The 20,414-nt window shown below is 40.5% G+C and overlaps 1 protein-coding gene across 1 annotated transcript; it reads left to right on the top strand.

The window, feature by feature from the left end:
• The first annotated feature begins 733 nt into the window (after window positions 1-733).
• prkar2b (protein kinase cAMP-dependent type II regulatory subunit beta) lies at window positions 734-19,655 on the top strand. Its single transcript, XM_028958131.1, has 11 exons — window positions 734-1,314; window positions 3,842-3,877; window positions 14,071-14,123; window positions 14,209-14,292; window positions 14,896-15,002; window positions 15,378-15,531; window positions 15,823-15,924; window positions 16,027-16,101; window positions 16,929-16,997; window positions 17,092-17,227; window positions 18,013-19,655. Exons 1-11 carry the CDS (start codon window positions 1,047-1,049, stop codon window positions 18,144-18,146), a joined length of 1,218 nt encoding a protein of 405 aa, XP_028813964.1. The 5' UTR covers window positions 734-1,046; the 3' UTR covers window positions 18,147-19,655.
• Window positions 19,656-20,414: the final 759 nt, after the last annotated feature.

The raw sequence follows: 20,414 nt of genomic DNA, 5'->3' as shown, positions 1-20,414 counted from the left end.
AGGTGCTGATTTACAGTCTGAAGAGTACAGGAAGTGGACGTAGAGATGAGGTGGAAAACTCCACCAACTCTCATTAATCATTTAAAATGTTGCTTGGTAGACCTTAAGGACATCATGTATTCTATGGAAGAAGAATTTTGTTAAAAAAAGATGGTTTTAAGACGTTTAGATCATGACATACAAGTCATCTAAAGGTATGTTTTCACATAGTCTATCTTATACCAGCATAACAAATTTAAGATAATTAAATAGATTGACCAACTTTACTTTAACCTGCAGGAATATTTTCATATATTTGATCTGGTGATGACAATGCAAAGCTGGTTAAGCTGGCTGACCTGCAAGTTTGACCATCTTAACGTGTCAAGCTAAAACCATCTTTCAGCAGAACCACTTTACCAGTTTTGACCAAGAAGTTACACCGTGTTAAAATATGATTTCACATAGTTTACGTCACGCCAGCCACCTGTATTAACTGCTATTACATGCTCAGCAATTTTTTTTTTCTGCAGGGATAATATGTCATTGTAAATTACAGGCCCCTTGCATTTACATTAGATTAAACTGGCTGTGGCACGTGAGGGGCAACCTGTAGGGCAAAAACTGATCGTTATGCAGAAATGCCTCTGGTTATTCGACCGAACGTCGGCGCGCGTCCACGCGCGTGCGCGCTCCGGTCGCCCAGCGCGCCGCTCTCGCGCATACGCAATGCCTGGATGGGTGGTTGCCATGGTTTCCCGGGTCACATGCGTGGGTTTCCTGTAGCCAGCCGCAAACCATGTTACTTACCGAGAGCCCACTGCCATTTTCATTTCAGCAAATTGCGAGACATCATCATTTGAACACATGGGAGTGTGCGGCCGCGGGGCAGTGCTGCTGACAAACCCGCCTCGTCCTTCCGCTCGTTCAGTCGTCGCCGCTGTGACATTCGCGATCGTTTTTTTTTCGTGCGATCGTTTTTTTTTGTGAAGTATTCCACGGCGTAAGTGTCACGTTAGGCCACGGAACTGTATTTCGCTGCGTTTCTCCGGAGACCGGCGTCAGGAATGAGTATAGAAATCCCAGAAGGGCTGACGGAGCTGTTGCAGAGCTTTACCGTGGAAGTGTTGAGGAACCAGCCCCGCGACCTGCTCGAGTTCGCCCTGCAGTATTTCACCCAGCTGAAGGAGAACGAGAGCAACGGGGCCGCGATCGGCAATGAGCAGAATTCGGCCACGCGGTCGGGAAAAGCGGTCAACTTCATCGAGGAAGCCATGCAGATCGACTCGGAAAATGGAGAGGAGGAGGAGGACGACGACGACGAGGAATTCGTAGGTAACAAATTCATTTATATTCATTCCCCGCTGCGTCCGTGTGCATTCCGACACAAATGTAGCTTATTTGCTTATTGAATTAAAACTCCCAGCTGACATGGCCCTGTGTATTATGATGATGATGATGCTACAACATTCATATAAGATTACACTCAGTGGCCTGGTCATGCGTGAATAATGCTCGTGAAGAACCCCACCCCCACTTAAAATGATCATAAAAAAGAAAATATGTCATTTTCTTTTATGCCTTGTCCCGACCTAATGCTAATATTCCTAAAACAAAAGATGGCTTCAGCATCTCATATGCCTTCAGCCTGATTCGTGGGATTTGGTTGTAGGGTTGGGAATTTTGGGAGGATGTTCTGGGTAAATTTGACTAGTGGGTGGGATTTGGTGCCCACTGTCATAAAAATGTCACAGGTAATCTCCTCCTCCTCTACACCCCCATCCGTGTCCCTACCATCCCTTGTTCCCTCCTCCCCTACAGAAGCCAGCTGTAAGGCCCATGTGATCACACGCACCTTATCGCTGATCTGCATGGATGCTGATGGCATGCTGGCAGATGAAAACTGGGCAATACAACAATTAAAGCCTTTAATTAGTTTCATATTCACATTTGAACGTTGACTAGTTTGAATATTTTGATAGTGCCTGTGTTAGTCTGTGATAGTGCCACACCATGTGTCAGGACTGGCGGTATTAATTTGCAGTTGTACCAGTCACTTACTCTTAATTGATTATTAGGGTAGTCTTTCTCTTCTTCATAGTCATAATTTTCTTCATTATGGATGCTGTATGTTTAGGCTATGTTGCCAATTTTGTAAAAAAAACAAAAACTACTTTCTACTGAACATGGTTGTTCCACAGTGGAAGGAACATCTCAGTACCATGATTGCAGCATTTCTGTGTTTAGCACTGAACATTTCTAGCCAGTATCCTGGGGACCAATGATACAGAAAATAAAACTGTTAGATTTCTGTAGGCCAGTGCGGAACCATGAATTTTCTAGTGGAATCGCCTTTCTGCATTTCACCTGCATTTCAACTATCAGCATGTCACTTTGTACCTGTCATTAATCTTTTTTTTTTTTATTTATATCAATCAGGGACGCCTTTTACACAAACCCTTTTTTGGTCATAATGTTTTAGGTGGAACATTGTCTAGCTAGAGTAATATTTATGGGCCGCTTCCAGACTCATGTATATTTTATAATGGAGGTGAAGTGGTTGTATTGTTGTTGGTTTTTCCACACAAAATATTCAGGTCTTTCAAAAGGCTCATTTTCATGTAAATGCCTCATTTCGATTTGTCTAGTTTGCATTTAGGCCAAACCAATGCATGCATGAAAATTAATTTGCTTCATTAAGTGGACATTTCATTTGGAAACTGATTAAATTCCAGGTGTTATTAGCTGTGAAAATATAGCCTTTATAGGTCAGTCAAAACCAAGAAATTGCTCATTGATACGGCCTTTCGAGATTCAAACCGACAACCTTCTGATTACGGGTCCATTTCCTTCCTCCACCACTGCCCCGTGCTGCTTGTGGAGGTTATGTGAGAATATTAAATATAAAAGGAATTTAAGTGGTATTATTTTAGTGATATTAATTATTAATTCTTTTATTTTAGTTTATTTCAACAGCAAGTATTAGAAATTGAGTAGAACAAAGTCTATTGACCCCTGCTTTGCCCTCTTCCAACAACTTCAGGAAATTATTCATAAAGTATCCATAAAGGATTAATTGGGCAGTGGCTTTACTGGTTAGTGTTGACAGAAAGCTGGCTTATATACAAGTCTGTCCAAAACTAGATGATAAAAATCACACAGAAATGTCTCTTGCCTGAAGGATGCCTGAAGGGTTGGATGCCAAAAGTTGTTTGGTCTGTTTTAAGAGATCAGACATTGTGCTCTCAAGTTTACCAGGGATAACATTTGTCATTAATAGATGGACATTTTTTTCCCCACTGCATTCTGAAGTAAGAAAAATTTATTTCTACTCTTGAATTGTAAGTCTAGAGTTTCTTGATTTCGCCCAAACAACTTTGTGGACCTTGGCAGCAGCCATAGTGTTATTTTTCACATTCATGAATTCATGTATTAAATAAAATTTTTATGAATGTGGTATGCTTCCCTTCATTCAAACCTATTCTCTCTGTCACATCAATTTTACCCTGCCTTGTACATTAAGGTAACTTCAACAAACCCAACATTTATTAACATTTTAAATGATATATATAATTTTTTGAGGGGGTTTGGACTTGCTTCGTATTCGGCCAGTTGAAGGAAACACATCTAAAAGAACACTAGGGCCAGGAACAAGGAACCATCACCCCATGTCTGGTGCTGCTCATTATTGTCATTATCAGCGTTGGGCTTTCCTTTTTTTTTGTACTTGTTGGCCAGTGAGTCAGTAATGTTTCTTAATGGTGTTTATGATTCCATAATGGCATTATGTGCAGGAGCAAGATGTTAATGCATTTTACGGTAATATTGTATTCAAGCTCTTTTTCTTCCTGTCTCTATGCAGCTCCGGTGATCAACAGGTTCATAAGAAGAGCCTCTGGTAAGTTTTATTCTTATCTTCTGGCTGGCTATGCATTTTTTGCATTGTTGAATATTCTGTTGCTAAACCAACCATCCAGCCAACTGGTTAGCCAAACAAGTCCCGGTGCTTTGGTTTAAGCCAGAAGTTTACCTTGATTTTAAAGTAAATAATTCATGTACATTGTTTTCTTGTTAGTGGCCATTGGGTTGGAATGAAATAAATATTGAAAAAAATGCAGGAATGGGGGAATGAACATTTGTTTCAAACCAGAAGACAATTTATACTGTTTTTAAAAAATGTACTTCTTCCTTTTCTCCGTGTAAAACTGCTGTCCCTCAAATACATGGACAATTGCAATGATTTGGCTTTGTATACAGTGCTTTTAATCATCTGTCTGCAGAATGTGAATGGAACTTTCTTTAAAACTTTAAAAGTTTTTGAAAGAAGGTCGCTGAAAATAGCACGATGCTCCCAGATGTTGCAAAACATTATAGTACTTGGGGTTCAGAAAGCATCTGGGTAGGAATGGGACATTCTGCCAGCTGGAGGCCATTTTGGATGTGTGACATGGTTGGCAAAGATATCAGGCCTGAACAGCTGTGAATGGAAACATGCAAAAGCCCTCATGTTATATGCATTATGTCCCAAATATCATATCATAACATAATAGTTGTAAATGCTTGAGTACTTGGAGGGTTTTGTTTTTTACTTTGTCACCCAAGCTTATCATATGTGGTCCACAAATGTGGCCTTCTTTTCTTGGGTTGAACAGGATTCACCTGTCATGGTCTGACCAGGCCTAAAATTCATTGGTATAAGGAAGCAGAACTAGATGTTGAAGCCCCTGAACCATATTGATACCATCAGGGTTGGTGCCATCCGATACATGTGTGTATTTGTATGTATGTGTGTATGGAGAGGACACATTTTGTTGTGTCACTGTGTGCTGTGCTGTTTCTGTGTGTTTCACTATGACAATCACTCACTTTCAGTTCACTTCACTTACAGTCTCAAGCCAGATAGGCTGTTTCATCACTGTCCTCAACAAGTAGAATTTAAGTAAAGTTTAGATGTATCCAAGCTTACCTGGCTGTGGCTACGTTTTCTAAATGCAACAGTATGGATCTTTAAATGGATGATAGGCTGATTTATGAATTTATTTAAATTGAATATATGGGTTGCACTGAATTCAATACTTTTTATCATCTGTCTAAAGAATGTGAATGGAACTTTTCCTAAAGTTTCTTAAAGTGTCCTTCACTGGTTGGGTGGATTATTTTTTGCTAATAATTTCATACATTTACATTTACGGCATTTATCAGACGCCCTTATCCAGAGCGACTTATAACCAGATACAGGGACATTCCCCCTGGAGCAACTTGGTAGGAATGGTAGGAACACAATGGTAGGAAGAGGGATTTGAACCTGGGTCTTCTGGTTCATAGGCGAGTGTGTTGCCCACTAGGGGTAACTTTGGGTCTGTCTTTAGTAATGTGCGCCCATTACTATTGTAGGCACATTGCATTATTGGTAGACCAATCTACCCTATGTCAAAGCTACCACTTTTTAACCATTCATATTTGGAACACATCTCTCTATCACATATCTCTATATTTCCTTATGTACTTACTTTTTGCCATTGAAATATACTGTATTTGTATGTGGAGATTACTTGTAATTTTTTTCCTCATTTGCTTTTTAAACCTATTAAAGCAGCTTTGCTGCTATGACAACCCTTTGAGTACCCTTGTATATACGATCTGTGTTTTTTTCAGCCATTTGTCTGTCTTTTTGCAATGCTGCACAGCTTTTATAGGTGACTTAATTTTATGTTACCTGATACATTAATAAAAGGTTGAATTCGCATAATTCATTCACTGAATAAATGTTTTATATGTGTGAATTAATAGTGGAAACTTTCCCCATCTCAGCTGGAAGGATTGATGGTGACCAGAATACTCAGAAACTTTCCTGTCTCTGTTTCATTTCATCCATCCTTTGTGTATTACACAGATCAGCCACAACATTATAAGTATAACACTATTACTGTCAAAACAGCCCTCACCCATTCAGGCATTGACTCCACAAGACCTCTGAAATGGCTGTGTGGTGCCTAGACCTTGTAAGTAGTAAGGTTGGACTGACATAGAAACTACTTCTTTTAATAGCACCTCCTACAGATGCACAACGTGTGTATTGGGTGAAGATGGTCTGTTTCCATGGGGGATGGGGGGGTAGTTATTGATCTAAATGGCAGAGCTGCATCTTCTGTCATCCTCAGCGGCATTATTAATAGCAGTGTGGCTCTCACCAAAGACGTGTCATAGTTCAAACACTGGAGACACCCCATTCTGTACAGGTCACAGAGGAATTGGCTAAATGAATTAGCGGCATGGTCTGACTCCACCTATCCAACCAAAGGCAAAAGCAATGGTGCTGTTAGCAAGATCACAGCGTCGCCCTGAGAATGAACAGATTTGACCTAGATTGTGTCACTGGCAGGGATTGAACCAGTTCCATTCAGGTTTCTTTGTGCCATTATTTGAATCTACAAGTTTCAAGCAGAATGATTCCAATGATATGTAAACCGCAGAAGCAAAATGATGAATGATGCACCCAATAAGTCTGCATATTCAAAACATAATCATTTCATTTTGGCTATAAAAACAATGACATCGACTGCACACAACTCTAGCTGTTTTAGTTTCTTCTGGTATAGTGCAATAATTGGTTTTAATTGGTATCTTCCAAAGATAGTCATGTTAAAAAGATGTTCGAAGTTTTACATTGAGATTTCAGGAGGAATGTACTCCTAAAATTTGTATACAGGTTTTTATTCTTAGGCTAAATATAATGCTTTTATGGAAATAATGTGGTGGGTTGGACCCTTTAAACTGGGATTTATACACTGATTGGCTGTTGAAATGAATAACCTTGACTCCTTTTGTGGAGGGGTGGGATAAATGGGTCATGGGGAGTGAAAGGTAGCCTGTCAGAGCTGCATTAAAATAAACTGTAGAGACAGTTGTGGTAGAAATGTATCAGAACTGTATCGACTGTACCTGGGTACCTTTCATGGCTGCCCACTGATAACTAAGGGTGATGGGTTACATGCAGAGGACACATCCAATGTGTGTCACAATGACAAAAAAAATGAGTCACAAAAGTCACAATGAGCACCAAGTCCACCTCAGAAAGCTACAAATGGACACTTTGGGTCAGTGCAAGGGTTGTCTGGTCAACCCTGCTCCTTGTCACCTGCAGGACATTAGGTGTCACAACTGAAATGTTTTGAAGTATAGCTGATAAAGATTACCTCTTCTGTACTTCATGCAGTCAGGTTCACATGCCTTATTTGCCCAAGTTAGAGGTGGCACCAGGATGCACTATGGCCAATGTTCTGCTGGGACAACATCAACAACAATAACATTTATTTCTTATATAGCCCAAAATCACATACAGTATGTCTCAATGGGCTTTGACAGGCCCTACAGTTGACACCCCCCACACTTGACCCTTCTGCACACAAGGAAAAACTCCACACAAAAAAAACCTCTAGGAGAGAGAAAAAAAGAAAGGAAGAAACCTTGGGAAGGAGTGATACAGAGAGGGACCCCCTTCCAGGGTAGAGTGAGCCTGCAAATGGTGTCAGTGCAGGGTTGGGCATGATATTATAATAATAAGTCCTACAGTTGTAGGGTTGGAGAAGTCCAGGATGTAGTCAGTGTCATGGTCTAGATTACGTGTCCATAATGGTCCATTTGAAGATCCCTATAGCTGTAGTTGGAACGGTGGTGATGGCTGTGGTGACCCTCTGGTTTGTTTCATGGTATGTCCTTGTTAAGCAGTTGTCAGGAACCAGGATTTATTTGCTGGTCTCTTCACTGGGGTCTGCCAGTAGTCTTGGTGCTTGATTCCGTGTCTCTGAGAAAAACAAACAGAAGCAGCGGCAGACGGTTGCACTGTACGACCGATACTGAAATATGTGGTTATAGTGGTATATTGGTGCTACAGTGGCCCGGTACCCTAACTAGGACAGCCTAACTAGAGTGAATTTAACTTTGTCTGTGTCTAACAGGGGGACTCTGTGATAAACTGGACTTTATAATTGACACTGCGTCAAAATGAAGTGAAATGAGGGTCTAGGACTTTAGCAAAAAGCCAGAGAAAACAGATAGGTTTTGAGATTGGATTTAAACACTGAGACTGTGTCTGAGTCCCGGACACTGACAGGCAAGCTGTTCCACAACTGCGGAGCTCTATAGGAGAAGGATCTGCTCCCAGCTGTGACCTTGATCGAAGGGGGCGTGGCAGATCGTAAAGAACCAAAAGTTCACTCAGGTACTGTGGGGCGAGACCATTTAGAGCTTTATAGGTTAAAAATAGGATTTTGTAGTCAATCCTAAATTTGATGGGTAACCAGTGCAGTGATTGTAAGACTGTGGTCAAATTTCCTGGTTCTGGTTAGAACTCTGGCTGCAGCATTCTGTACTAGCTGGAGTTTACTCATGCACCTACTAGAGCATCCAGACAATAATGCATTGCAGTAATCTAACCTTGATGTAATAAATGCATGGACCAACTTTTCTGCATCATGCATTGAAATATTTCTTATTTTCGCAATATTTGTAAGGTGAAAGAATGCTATTCTAGTGACATTATCTATGTGCGAATTGAATGAGAGACCTGCATCAATGATGACACCTAGATCCTTCACTTCAATACTCGGTGAGATAGAAAGGCTATCCAGGGTTATTGTGTAGTCAGCCAGCTTATGCCTGGCTGCTTGAGGCCCAAGTACAAGCGCTTCTGTCTTGTCAGGGTTTAACAGGAGAAAGTTGGTGAGCATCCACTGTCTAATGTCCTTCAGACAATTCTCTATATTGTTCAGCTGCTGCCTCTGATCTGGCAATGCTGACAGATACAGCTGTGTGTCGTCAGCGTAGCAATGAAAGCTAATACCGTGTTTGCGGATGACGTCGCCTAAAGGTAACATATGTATAGAGAAAAAAGGACCTAGGACAGAACCTTGTGGAACACCAAACTCTACTTTACTATGTGAAGACGAAACACCATTGATGTCCACAAACTGATATCGGTTGGTCAAATATGATCTGAACCATTCAAGGGCTATTCCCTTAATCCCAATAACATTCTCTAACCTGGCAAGGAGAATAGCGTGATCAATAGTGTCAAACGCTGCACTCAGATCAAGCAGGACAAGCAGCGAGATGCGTCCCTGATCAGAGGCCAACAGCTGGTCATTAACCACTTTAACCAGCGCTGTCTCAGTGCTATGATGAGGTCTAAATCCTGATTGATATACTTCGTGGATATTGTTACAGTCTAGATATGTGCTCAGCTGCTGGGCTACAACTTTTTCTAAGATTTTTGATATGAACGGAAGGTTGGATATCGGTCTATAATTTGAAAGCTGACTGCGATCAAGATCCGGCTTTTTAATCAGGGGTCTAATGACTGCTACCTTGAACGAACTTGGTACGTGGCCGGTGCTAAGCGACGAGTTAACAATTTTGAGGATAGAATTTATAATATTGGGTGCTATTTGCTTAAGGAACCTTGTTGGAATCGGATCCAAAGCACAAGTACATTGATTTGACGACGAGATTAATTTGATTAATTCATGCTCTTTAATAAGGTTGAATCGTTCTAATCGGTGGTTGTCTATTAGAATCGGTGGTTGTCTATTATTTTCCATGGAAATATCGGCGGAGCTATTTGTTGTGCTTTTAATCTTCTCTCTATTCGCGACAATTTTAGTATTAAAGAAATTCATAAAATCATCGCTACTATGATGATATTGAGTGGTAGTATCTGTTTCTGTCTTATTCCTGGTTAGTTTGGCTATAGTTTTAAAGAGGAATCCGGGATTATTTTTGTTTTTGTCTATTAACGAGGACAGATACGTTGATCTAGCCGTGCTAAGAGCCTTCTTATAGTTAAGTAGGCTCTCCTTCCAAGCTATTCGGAATATGTTTAATTTACTTTGACGCCATTTGCATTCTAATTTCCGGGCGGTCTTCTTAAGCGAGCGTGTGTGATCATTATACCAAGGAATTAAGTTTTTATCTCTTACTATCTTCCTTTTGAGGGGAGCGACTATATCTAACGTACTACGCAGTGTTAATTCTAGACATTTGGTCGCTTGGTCAAGTTCAGTGGGGTCTGACGGTGAGTTTATCAGCGTTGATAAATCTGGTAGGGTATTAATAAACCTCTGTGCCGTACTTGATGTAATTGTCCGTTTGTCTCTATAACGAGGGGGATTGAGTTTGTTGTGTCTGAGACATATTTTAAAAGCGATGAGGAAATGATCTGAGATCATTTCAGATTGCGTAAGAGTAACTATATCTTCTATATTTAAACCGAAGGTCAACACAAGATCGAGCGTGTGACCACCTTCGTGAGTAGGTCCTGTTATATGTTGGTTAACTCCAACTGAGTCTAATAAAGACAGGAATGCTGTTCTTAGTGAGTCTTCTAATTTATCACAGTGGATGTTAAAGTCGCCGACAATTAGGGCTTTATCCACAGATACAACTAAGTTGGAGACAAAATCTGTAAATTCACTAAGAAACTCAGAATAAGGTCCAGGGGTCTATAAATAATAATCAATGGAATGAATTTAGGATTTTTATTTTGTGAGACTACATGAGTTATATTGGTATGTAGAATCTTAAAAGAGTTAAATCCTTGTCCGGGTTTATGAGTAATACCAAGGTTATCCTTATAAATTACTGCGACGCCACCTCCTCTTCCAGTTAAGCGAGGTTGGTGTACATAGCTGTATCCAGGAGGACTAGACTCGTTCAATGCTACAAATTCGTTTTGTTTTAACCAAGTTTCGGTCAGGCACAGTACATCGAACCCCTGATCTGTAATCATTTCATTGAAAATGAGCGTTTTAGGTGTGAGAGATCTAACATTTAATAATCCTATTCTTATGTCGGGGGTGCTGGTGGTAGGTTCAGAAGGAGTGATAGTAACGGGTAGTAAGTTGCTGAAACAGACACCCCGCCCAGCCTGTGGAACAGACACAGTGTCAGCATATTTATGAGTTTTATTATTAACGTTTCTTGTAGAGTCTCTTGTTTTAATAGAGCGAGGTAAAGACACAGTGTCAATATAATACACGCTGGGTGGCGACTCTACGCAAATGGCAGATGCTCGGTTTAGCCGGTCTGTCTGCTGCCTGGTCTCGGCTCTGGCGAGTCAGTTTTGTTTTTTGGTTCTAAGACTATGAGCCAAATTTTTAGACAACTGAGTGGCACCCGCCCAGTTGGGGTGGATGCCGTCTCGCCCAAAAAGATCAGGTTTCCCCCAAAATATTGGCCAGTTATTAATAAAGCCCACTTAATTTTTTTGGACACCACTCCGACAACCAGCGATTTATGTCGAGGAGCAGCTACAGGTCTCGTCGCTACGCCGAAACTGCGGTAATGGGCCAGAGCAGGTTACTTTATCCAACATCGTTTTAGCCAGTTCAAGCATCTCTATAAAATTATCTTTAGATATTTCCGACTGGCGTAGCCGGACGTCGTTAGCGCCAACGTGAATACTGGAGTACCTGCGGTTATTTTTTGCCAGCGCTTTTAAATTTGCGCGGATGTCTGGCACTCTGGCTCCAGGAAAACACAGGGTGGTGCAGTTATCCTCACGTTTCTAACTATGGAGTCGCCAATGACAGGAGCCGGTGGACTGTAGGACCGGCTGACTGGGCTGGTGCGCGTCCGGGACTAGAAAAGAGTCAATTAAGACTTCTGTTTCCCTAATTAAATCTAAATTTCGGATGCGCTCCTCTAGCTCGGCTACTAGTCTCCTACACTTCCCACAGGTGAAATCCTCACTACTGACGGAGTTCGTCAAGCTGTACATTTCACACACTGCACATGGAATTAGCGAGGGAGCCATAACTTACGTTTTTGGTGATTAATTCTCCTAGTTCCCATATTGTTTTAAAGATGCCATTTCAGTGTCTGTAGTTTTAAAAGCAAATGAGGAGGAGAGAGGTGGGAGAGGAAGAGAGCAGCCTATAGAAGTGAGCGGGCATTCATGGAAATTACGTTTTACATTCTCATGGACCATCTCCAGCCTATTAAGCCCCATTCCACCCTTATAAACATGTTATGGACCTTCAGGATCTGTGTTTGTTATGGTCAAAGTCCGTGGGCACACGAGTGGATGTAGCCGAAGACAAAGGCGAGGGTACTGGACAACTGGGGGAAGTGGTGCAATGGTGCTTGTGTGTCAGTGGCAGCACAGCAGGTGACAGAGCCAAGGTGTGGGCACGTCCGTGCAGGCGTTGCAGGCTTGGATTACATGTACTGTGGTAGACGCAGTTTACGGTTCAGTAGAGGAGACTTGGTTTACCGTGGCTTGGGTGTACTGAGAAACAGGAGTCTGGTTTGGATCATCAGAGGGCAAGTCGTTCAGGTGGTCAGAAAAAAGAAGAGAAAAGGGTAATCCAAAAGACGAGGTTGAGGGAAAATTGGTCTGCATGCAGCAATATCAATTAGAAATGCAATCTAGCAGCAGAGAAACAAGTCACAATGAACATGAAGCGACCAAGATGGCCACCACATATTATGTTTAACGCCAACCCTGGCTTTGTCTACTTTTTGGTTGGCTGGTGGTGGAGCGACGGCCGTGACAGTGTTCAGTGGTTGAACCTGTCGCAGCAACAGGGCGGACACACACCATTTCAAGCTGCATTAAAGACTATGAATTGGACTTTTTTTGTTTGTTTGTTTTTCCGGTTTTTGACAAATGAAGGCCCTTTTTACTAGGTCAGTGTCTAGACAAACAAAAAAATAAACTACTGATTGTACTGATAATATTTTTTTTTACTTGGCCAATATTATCTTTTCAATTTCAATATTGTTATAGCTGTCCATGGTCCAAGTAATTTGGAAGTGGTTTTGAAGCCAACACGATTAGCTTACATTTGAGCAATAACCAATCATTGTTTCACAGCCAGATTAACTCTGCATAAACATATTTCATTGGCTGGTGCGTGCTTCTTGCATAAAACGTTGAGTGTTCAACTATCTGCCTAACTATCTACCATAAGCAACACAAGCAACAATCCCACAATTAATTCCTGCAGTGAATGGGAAATGCCACTATTCAAACCTTCATTTCAGCCTTTGCATTCCAGCTCCAGAGATGCTAGCAGGCAACAACGGTGGCGTCTTTTTCACATTGAATAAAGTAAAACAACAAGGGATCCCGGTAAGAAGTAATAACAGATGCAGTGGAAAAAGACATTTTATTAATGAAACCGAAATCCACACAATCTATATCATAATATCCATGAAAGAAATGCAAAGCTGTTGGAGAATGTACTGTATCTGACCTTTAAAAACAAAATCATCTAAATTCAGATCTAAAAAAATGTGAGAATGAATTTGTAACCTAGATTTAGCTGCTTAGTACCATGAAGGGGACCTAGATAAAATTTGTCAGGTGGTTTTTAATCTCCTCAAATCGAAGGAAGCCTGTAGTGTTTTGTGGCTGTTATGCTTTCAATTGAGGTGATGAATTGATAAAATTAGTGAACAATTACTGACAACAAAATTAGTATATACAATGTGATTCTTTGAATTTTTATTACTAGCAATTTAATGTTGAGCATGTAGTTATGCAGGCCACTAGTCTTTAGAACATCTAGTTGATGTGAAATTAAGATTCATAATTTTTACTACAATAATTGATATTATATGGTAAACATCATAAACAAAACAACCTGAAACATTTGTAATGCTTCATAAAACAGGAAACAATACAAACTACCTGTACATTAAGTTTTGTGTTATTGTAAAAATGTCCTTGAAGGGCAGTCCAGCTGAAGCGGTTTGTCTTGGACCAATCACGTATATTAGATTAAAGCTTTGTGGATTGTAAAAGGATTGTGTGGCCTTGTGAGTTGCCATGTTTCGTGCTGCGGTTTGATGCCGCCCATCTGCTACAAGAGCAAAATTTCTGGGCTGTTTGTGACGCCAACAGATCCAGCGCTCGGAACTAATTACATAAAACTGTGTAAAACCTGTACTTTCCCAGTTATGAAACAGTGCTGGCATATTTTACACACTCAGGATTGCTGGTGTCTTTGTTCAGGGCCTGTATATGGAACCCCTGTCCCTTTTTGCTCCTGCTGTTGAATTACAGTTTCCCTTTTGTCTGTTCTGCAGTGTGTGCTGAGGCATTCAACCCTGATGAGGATGAAGAAGACAAGGAGCCTAGGGTGAGCACCCTCTACTGGTGTGACTCACTAGAGCCACTCACAGGACGCTTTTCACAAATCCAGTTATCTTTTCTCCTGATCTCAGATCACCCATCCTAAAACAGATGAGCAGAGGCAGAGACTGCAGGAGGCATGTAAAGACATCCTGCTGTTCAAGAACCTTGATCCAGTAAGAAGAACATTACTGACTTCACTTTAATCCATTCACAGTTCTATGCCAATAAAGGCCTTGACCCCAGTTGCATATTCACTCTTTAAGCTTATATGCATAACTGACCCCTGGACTCTGAATTTTGCTGGATGAAAATATTGAGTTATATCAGTGATGACACTCAGACAACCATTCACAGATTTCTACATTTATCAGACATGATAATTGGAAACTAGACATGTACTGATAATTAAACATGCTAATGTAGAGAAAATGTTGCAGCCAGTATATAAGTAATTGGTATGAAAATTAAGACACAGCAATAAAAAGAGAAATCTTGAATAATTTAGAAGTATTGTAGAAGCCTAGCGGGTAACACATTCACCTATGAATCAGAAGACCACAGTCACAGGTTCAAACCCCACTTACTAGCATTGTGTTCCTGAGAAAGACAGGGAGACTGTCCCTGTAACTGCTGATTGTAAGTCGCTCTGGATTAGGGTGTCCGATAAATTCCATGAATGTGAAATGTATAATCAAGTGAGAACCAAACCTTCATACATTTTCTTTTTCCACTAAAGCTGATTTAACTCTAAATGTATTGCTGCTTTACACCAACAGGAACAGATGTCCCAAGTGCTCGATGCAATGTTTGAGAAAACAGTAGAACCTGGTGGGCACATTATTGATCAAGATGATGATGGGGATAATTTCTATGTGATTGAAAGGTAAGGCCTGCCTAAGATAGTAGTAGCCTAGTGGGTAATACACTCGCCTATGAACCAGAAGACCCAGGTTCAAATCTCACTTACTACCATTGTGTCCCTGAGCAAGACACTTAACCCTAAGTTGCTCCAGGGAGACTTTCCCTGTAACTACTGATTGTAAGTCGCTCTGGATGAGGGCGTCTGATAAATGCTGTAAATGTAATTTTAAAAAATGTAATTTGTTTCTGCTATAGAGTTCTCCTAGTTTCTCATTAGCATACAGCTCAGACATCCTCAACACTGTATGTTGGCATAACTCCTCAGTTTAGTATTCCATGTCAGTATGAGCCTTCTGCTGCTTAATATGTCTGATTTTCAGTTGCTAACATTTTTTAGAGGGACTTTTGACATCCTTCTGAGGGCTGATGGCACAGAGAGGACTGTGGGCTCCTATGACAACCGTGGGAGTTTTGGGGAACTGGCCCTGATGTACAACACTCCAAGGGCAGCCACCATTGTTGCTACCTCAACTGGAGCCCTGTGGTGCCTGGTGAGGGTCATCCTCTAATCTCCCTGAAAACAGAGCAGACCCAGAGTTAGTTTATAAAACTAGGTGACACCAAAACATCACATTAAACATACATTTAGATTGGATACCATGTTGGTTATTGGTACTCTGAACATCATTCAGTCTTTTCTAATAGGTGCTCAAAATTATGGCAAATGTAGTCTCACCTAAACTGTCAGTATAGTGCTCACTTTGATTAATTAAATAGACATCAGAATAATATTTTAATTGATAAGACTATAACACAACCAGACATCTTTGTGCATTTTTCAGGATCGACTGACGTTCAGAAGGATCATTGTTAAAAACAATGCCAAGAAGAGGAAAATGTATGAAGCTTTCATCGAGACACTACCATTGCTCACTTCGTTAGAGGTCTGACTTTTGGTTTTATAATATGATTGTGCTTCTTATATTTTCATTGTGTCTTAATAATGTGGCTTCTTTGGAATAGTAAAAGTTTATTCTCTGTTACAGCCCTCAGAAAGAATGAAGGTGGTGGATGTGCTCTCATCTAAAGTCTACAATGCTGGAGAGCAGATTATTGCTCAGGTACAGCAAAGTTTCACTCAAATCAGTTCACTTTGTTCATTGACGTTTCAGGATTATTTAACAGGTTACAATGAGGCAGCAGAGTCTGCCTGACAACATATCTAAATAACGTAAGAAAAACCTTCACTGGGTATCCCACTGTATTACAGGTCATTTATTATGAAAAATTTACTTTGTGTTCCCCTATCCTGTCTATGGTTCTGCAGTGGCAATAAATGGCTATATGTATAAAGATTGCTTTGGCCGTTCTGCTTCGCTGTTCAGAGCTTGGATGGTCGGATCTGAAATTTGTCATCATATGGGGAAAGGTTACCGAATTTCCCACCCATCCCCTAAAAAAGTTACTGCACTGACCATCATGGCTTTAAAATGTGCAAAGCAGTGGCAATGCTCGATGATTGGATGTAAAAATGTTCCGTCACGCGAGACTGAAGAACCAGTGATTTCATTTCATTCTTCCTGGGAAAAAAACGACACAACTTCCTGTCTTTGCTAAACATTGTGGTTGGTGAATGGTGTTGATGACATCATTCCTGTGAATGCCTGCTCAACTTCTATAGCCTGCTCTCCTCCTCATCCCGCCTCTCTCCTCCTCATTAGCATTTAAAGCTACAGACACCGAAAAGGCGCGTCCTGGGGAAATCTCATTCTGGGACTGGATCAAAGTGGCTTTTATTCTGCACCACAGCTGAATTTCAGATACAGTATTAGGGGACCACTAAGACCTTAAATTTTTACTCTATGAGCAGATTTTCTGCATTCTTCCGGGATCTTTGTGTCATTTTATCGATACACAAATACCAACAGACTGTTATATTTCCCTGCAGGGTGATCTGGCTGACTGCTTCTACATTGTAGAATCTGGTAAAGTTAGAATCACAATGAAGAGGAGCAGGGTGAGTCTGAGCTGCTGTTTGTTTTTGTTTTGTGTGTTCTATTACATAAGAAATGTGGCTTGATATGGGTCTGGTTGTATTGTGCTCCTTTCAGACAAAAAAGGATCCTGAGGATGAAGAAGTAGACATCGCAGTGTGCTCGAGGGGACAGTACTTTGGCGAGTTAGCTCTTGTCACCAACAAGCCCAGGGCAGCATCAGCATATGCTGTGGAGAATGTCAAATGCTTAGGTACATCTCATCTCCATCCACTGTTGTATAAGAGTTGGATAGTTTGCACTTGTGCATTTAAATGCATCAGTGCTTGCTTCTTTAGGCTTCCCTGCATCAGTAACACTCTCCATAGAAGCCAGAGGGTGACTTGGGAATACATTTTTATCATTGTCCCACCCCATTACCCTGTCAGAAATTAAAAATAAATGCTGCCTTATTACAATCCTGTAACAGTGACTCCCATTCCTGCATGATGGTTTCCACTCCACATTTTTTTCAGTCCTGTCTCAGTCCCATGACAAATACCAAAATTGCCTTCAATCTCATTGGGATCCCACAGGAATTCCATGACCCACAAGATTCCTGAAAAAGCCTCCAATAGAATCTTCTCACCAGAAGCTCAGCCACCAAATATATATCAAAGATCAATGTGGCAGTGTGGACTGGCAAGGCCCAGACAGGGAACACAGCCTCTTTCTGAAAAAATGAACTGGACCACTGTAAAGCTCTCAAATGTTTTTAAAGGGGCATAGGGTGGCCTAGAGGGTAATGAAACTGATGCGTAATCAGAAGGTTGCTGTTCCATTCCTTAACCGGCAAGGTAGCAAAGCACCATCCTCACACACTGCTTAAATGCGGAGGACACATTTTGTTGTGTGCACCATGTGCTGTGTTTCACATTGACAACCCCTTCACTTTCACTAATAATTGCTTACAGGCAATTAATCTGGGTAAAGAATAGAGTGGTTGTTTTATATGATCTACACATGTTTACATGAACCCCTTTATGATGGTTTTCACAGTGATGGACGTCCAAGCCTTTGAGAGACTGTTGGGTCCCTGCATGGATATCATGAAGCGCAACATTGCAAACTACGAAGAGCAGTTGGTCACCCTATTTGGAAGCAACACTGATATTGAGGAGCAGAATGCATGAGAAGCAGCCAGGAAAAAAATTAACTGCTTTGCAAAAATGAAGAAACATTGGTGAAGTAAGGGTGGCACACGTCTCTGCAAGTACTCCTACAGCTGAAGTTCTTGTTTTACATTCACAATGGCAAAGATATAGATGTGATAAGCTAAACGTGTATGTGTAACTGAGGACTACACAAGGGAACCTAAAAGGATTTTTCCTCTTGAGGTAAATTTTTATGTACTAAGCTTAATGCCATGTTAATCTGTTATAATGTAGTGTTCACATGTTTGCATTATATTATTTTTAACGACACATTGAGTAGATGTGACAATTTTACTGTTAAATGGTGACACCTGTTAATATAAGGGCGGTTCTGTGCAACAGAACCATTAGCATTAAACATTTCCATTAGTGTTTTCATTTTCTGCTGGTTTTGTTGCAAAACCATGTGCCAAAGTTGTCAACCCTCTGCCATACACTTACTGTCCTTTATCATTCAAAGTTTGCTGGGGATACTATATAGATCAGAAGTGTATACGGAGTACAAAATGATCTAATATCAGTAAGAATAATAAAACAAAAAAATAGATGTTCCCATATTAATTATAAATATGTAAAACTTTTTTTCAGTTTTTCATAATCAGTCATGGTGTTCAGTTTATATAATAAAAAAATAGCAAAGCTATAGTATTTCATTCTAGTTGGCACGTTCAGACCAGTAAAAATGACAAGATAACATTAAATGTTGGCACTGCACTTTGATGCAAGCTTCAGGCACAGATACATTTATTTCCCCCACATGTACACTCACTAGTGGCAATTATGAGCTTGTACACCAATATAGTATAATTTTACACTGTATAAGGGCATATAGCGTAGTCAATGTCATCACGCTGCTTTTAGCTATTACTTTTTTATTTGGAAAATGCAGCACTTTTCATCATGCAATTGGATGCATTTGCTTTGTTACATGTGGTTCCCACCGTCTGTCAACACTTTTCTACAAGCCAGACGTGAGAACATAGGTGATATATCTGGTTGATGTTAAAAAAATATCACAATGTTTCTTGACACAGTGAGTTCTTTTTGCCTTGCAGGTATTATTACCTTGTTTCTTAATTGCAGTATCCTAGGTCTAGTTTTGATTTTTATGTTGTACTTAGAACCATTGTCATTGTTCTTGTGAGACGTTTTCTACATTTATTTGTAGTTGTAGCCATTTCTTCCAAGGACATTGATAAGGTTATTTATTACTGTCTACCTCTGCATTTCCGACACCTTTACATGTTCCTTGGGGAAGTAGGTAACTTCCCCATGAATCCCTGTTCCAATAGCTTCATCAGCTTAGATATTAGCCTGTTAAGTATCCATCACACCTAATTTGGCTCTTTTTTTCACCAATTCTTGTCAATTCTAACAGTAGAACTACAGTAGCTTTGTGTTGGCAGTGCTGTTTATTCCATGTCTCTGCAGACTCTCAATGCCACAGTATATACAGTATAATGTTGTTGGGTTATATATGACTTTCCATTATAATAAATTGCAGTTTTATAATGAAAATACTGTGTGTGAGTATAAACTGAAATATGAAAACATGCTCTACCCGCATTTCTTTTCACAGTTGCACAAAATGTATACAAATAAACAAAAACAACATAATTTATATTAGCAATGTATTTATACATTGGGCAGTGGTGGCCTGGCAGTTAAGGAAGCGACCACGTAATCAGAATGTTGCCGGTTCGAATCCCGATCTGCCAAGGTGCCACTGAGGTGCCACTGACAAAGCACCGTCCCCACACACTGCTCCCCAGGTGCCTGTCAAGGCTGCCCACTGCTCACTCAGGGTGATGGGTTAAATGCAGAGGACAAATTTCACTGTGTGCACTGTGTGCTGTGCTGCTGTGTATCACAAGTGACAATCACTTCACTTTAAACTTAAGATACAGTTACAATTGTAAGTAATGATAATTATTAATAATAATTCTGCAAAACAATCAGAGTATCATGTATTTGCTGTCTATATGGATATCCATTCCATATAGATTGAGATTTTATTGATCCCAAAGAGAAGTGTACGTGTCTATAGGGCTATAAAGACCAACAAAAAATACAGAACAGGCTGCAGGGTAGTGGCTAGACAATACAACCAATAGATTGAGCTTTCACTACAAAACCACGATAACGGAGATATGTTTAATGTCCTTGTGTATGATTTTTTGTGCTGTTTAATGTATTTTCCGTCGTCCATTTAACAAAGGAAATGTACACGTATCACCCAATGAAGTG

Source organism: Denticeps clupeoides, chromosome 17 (genome assembly GCF_900700375.1).
Source record: "Denticeps clupeoides chromosome 17, fDenClu1.1, whole genome shotgun sequence".
NCBI classification, from domain to species: domain Eukaryota; kingdom Metazoa; phylum Chordata; class Actinopteri; order Clupeiformes; family Denticipitidae; genus Denticeps; species Denticeps clupeoides.
This window is presented reverse-complemented; position numbering and strand designations above follow the sequence as displayed.

What these genes read in the sequence shown, in the direction of transcription:
- prkar2b (XM_028958131.1), top strand. Translation starts at nt 1,047, where the DNA reads ATGAGTATAGAAATCCCAGAAGGGCTGACGGAGCTGTTGCAGAGCTTT. An exon ending in CTGGAGCCCTGTGGTGCCTG is followed by an intron (nt 15,532 to 15,822) that starts GTGAGGGTCATC and finishes TGCATTTTTCAG; the next exon opens with GATCGACTGACGTTCAGAAG. An exon ending in GAGAGCAGATTATTGCTCAG is followed by an intron (nt 16,102 to 16,928) that starts GTACAGCAAAGT and finishes ATTTCCCTGCAG; the next exon opens with GGTGATCTGGCTGACTGCTT.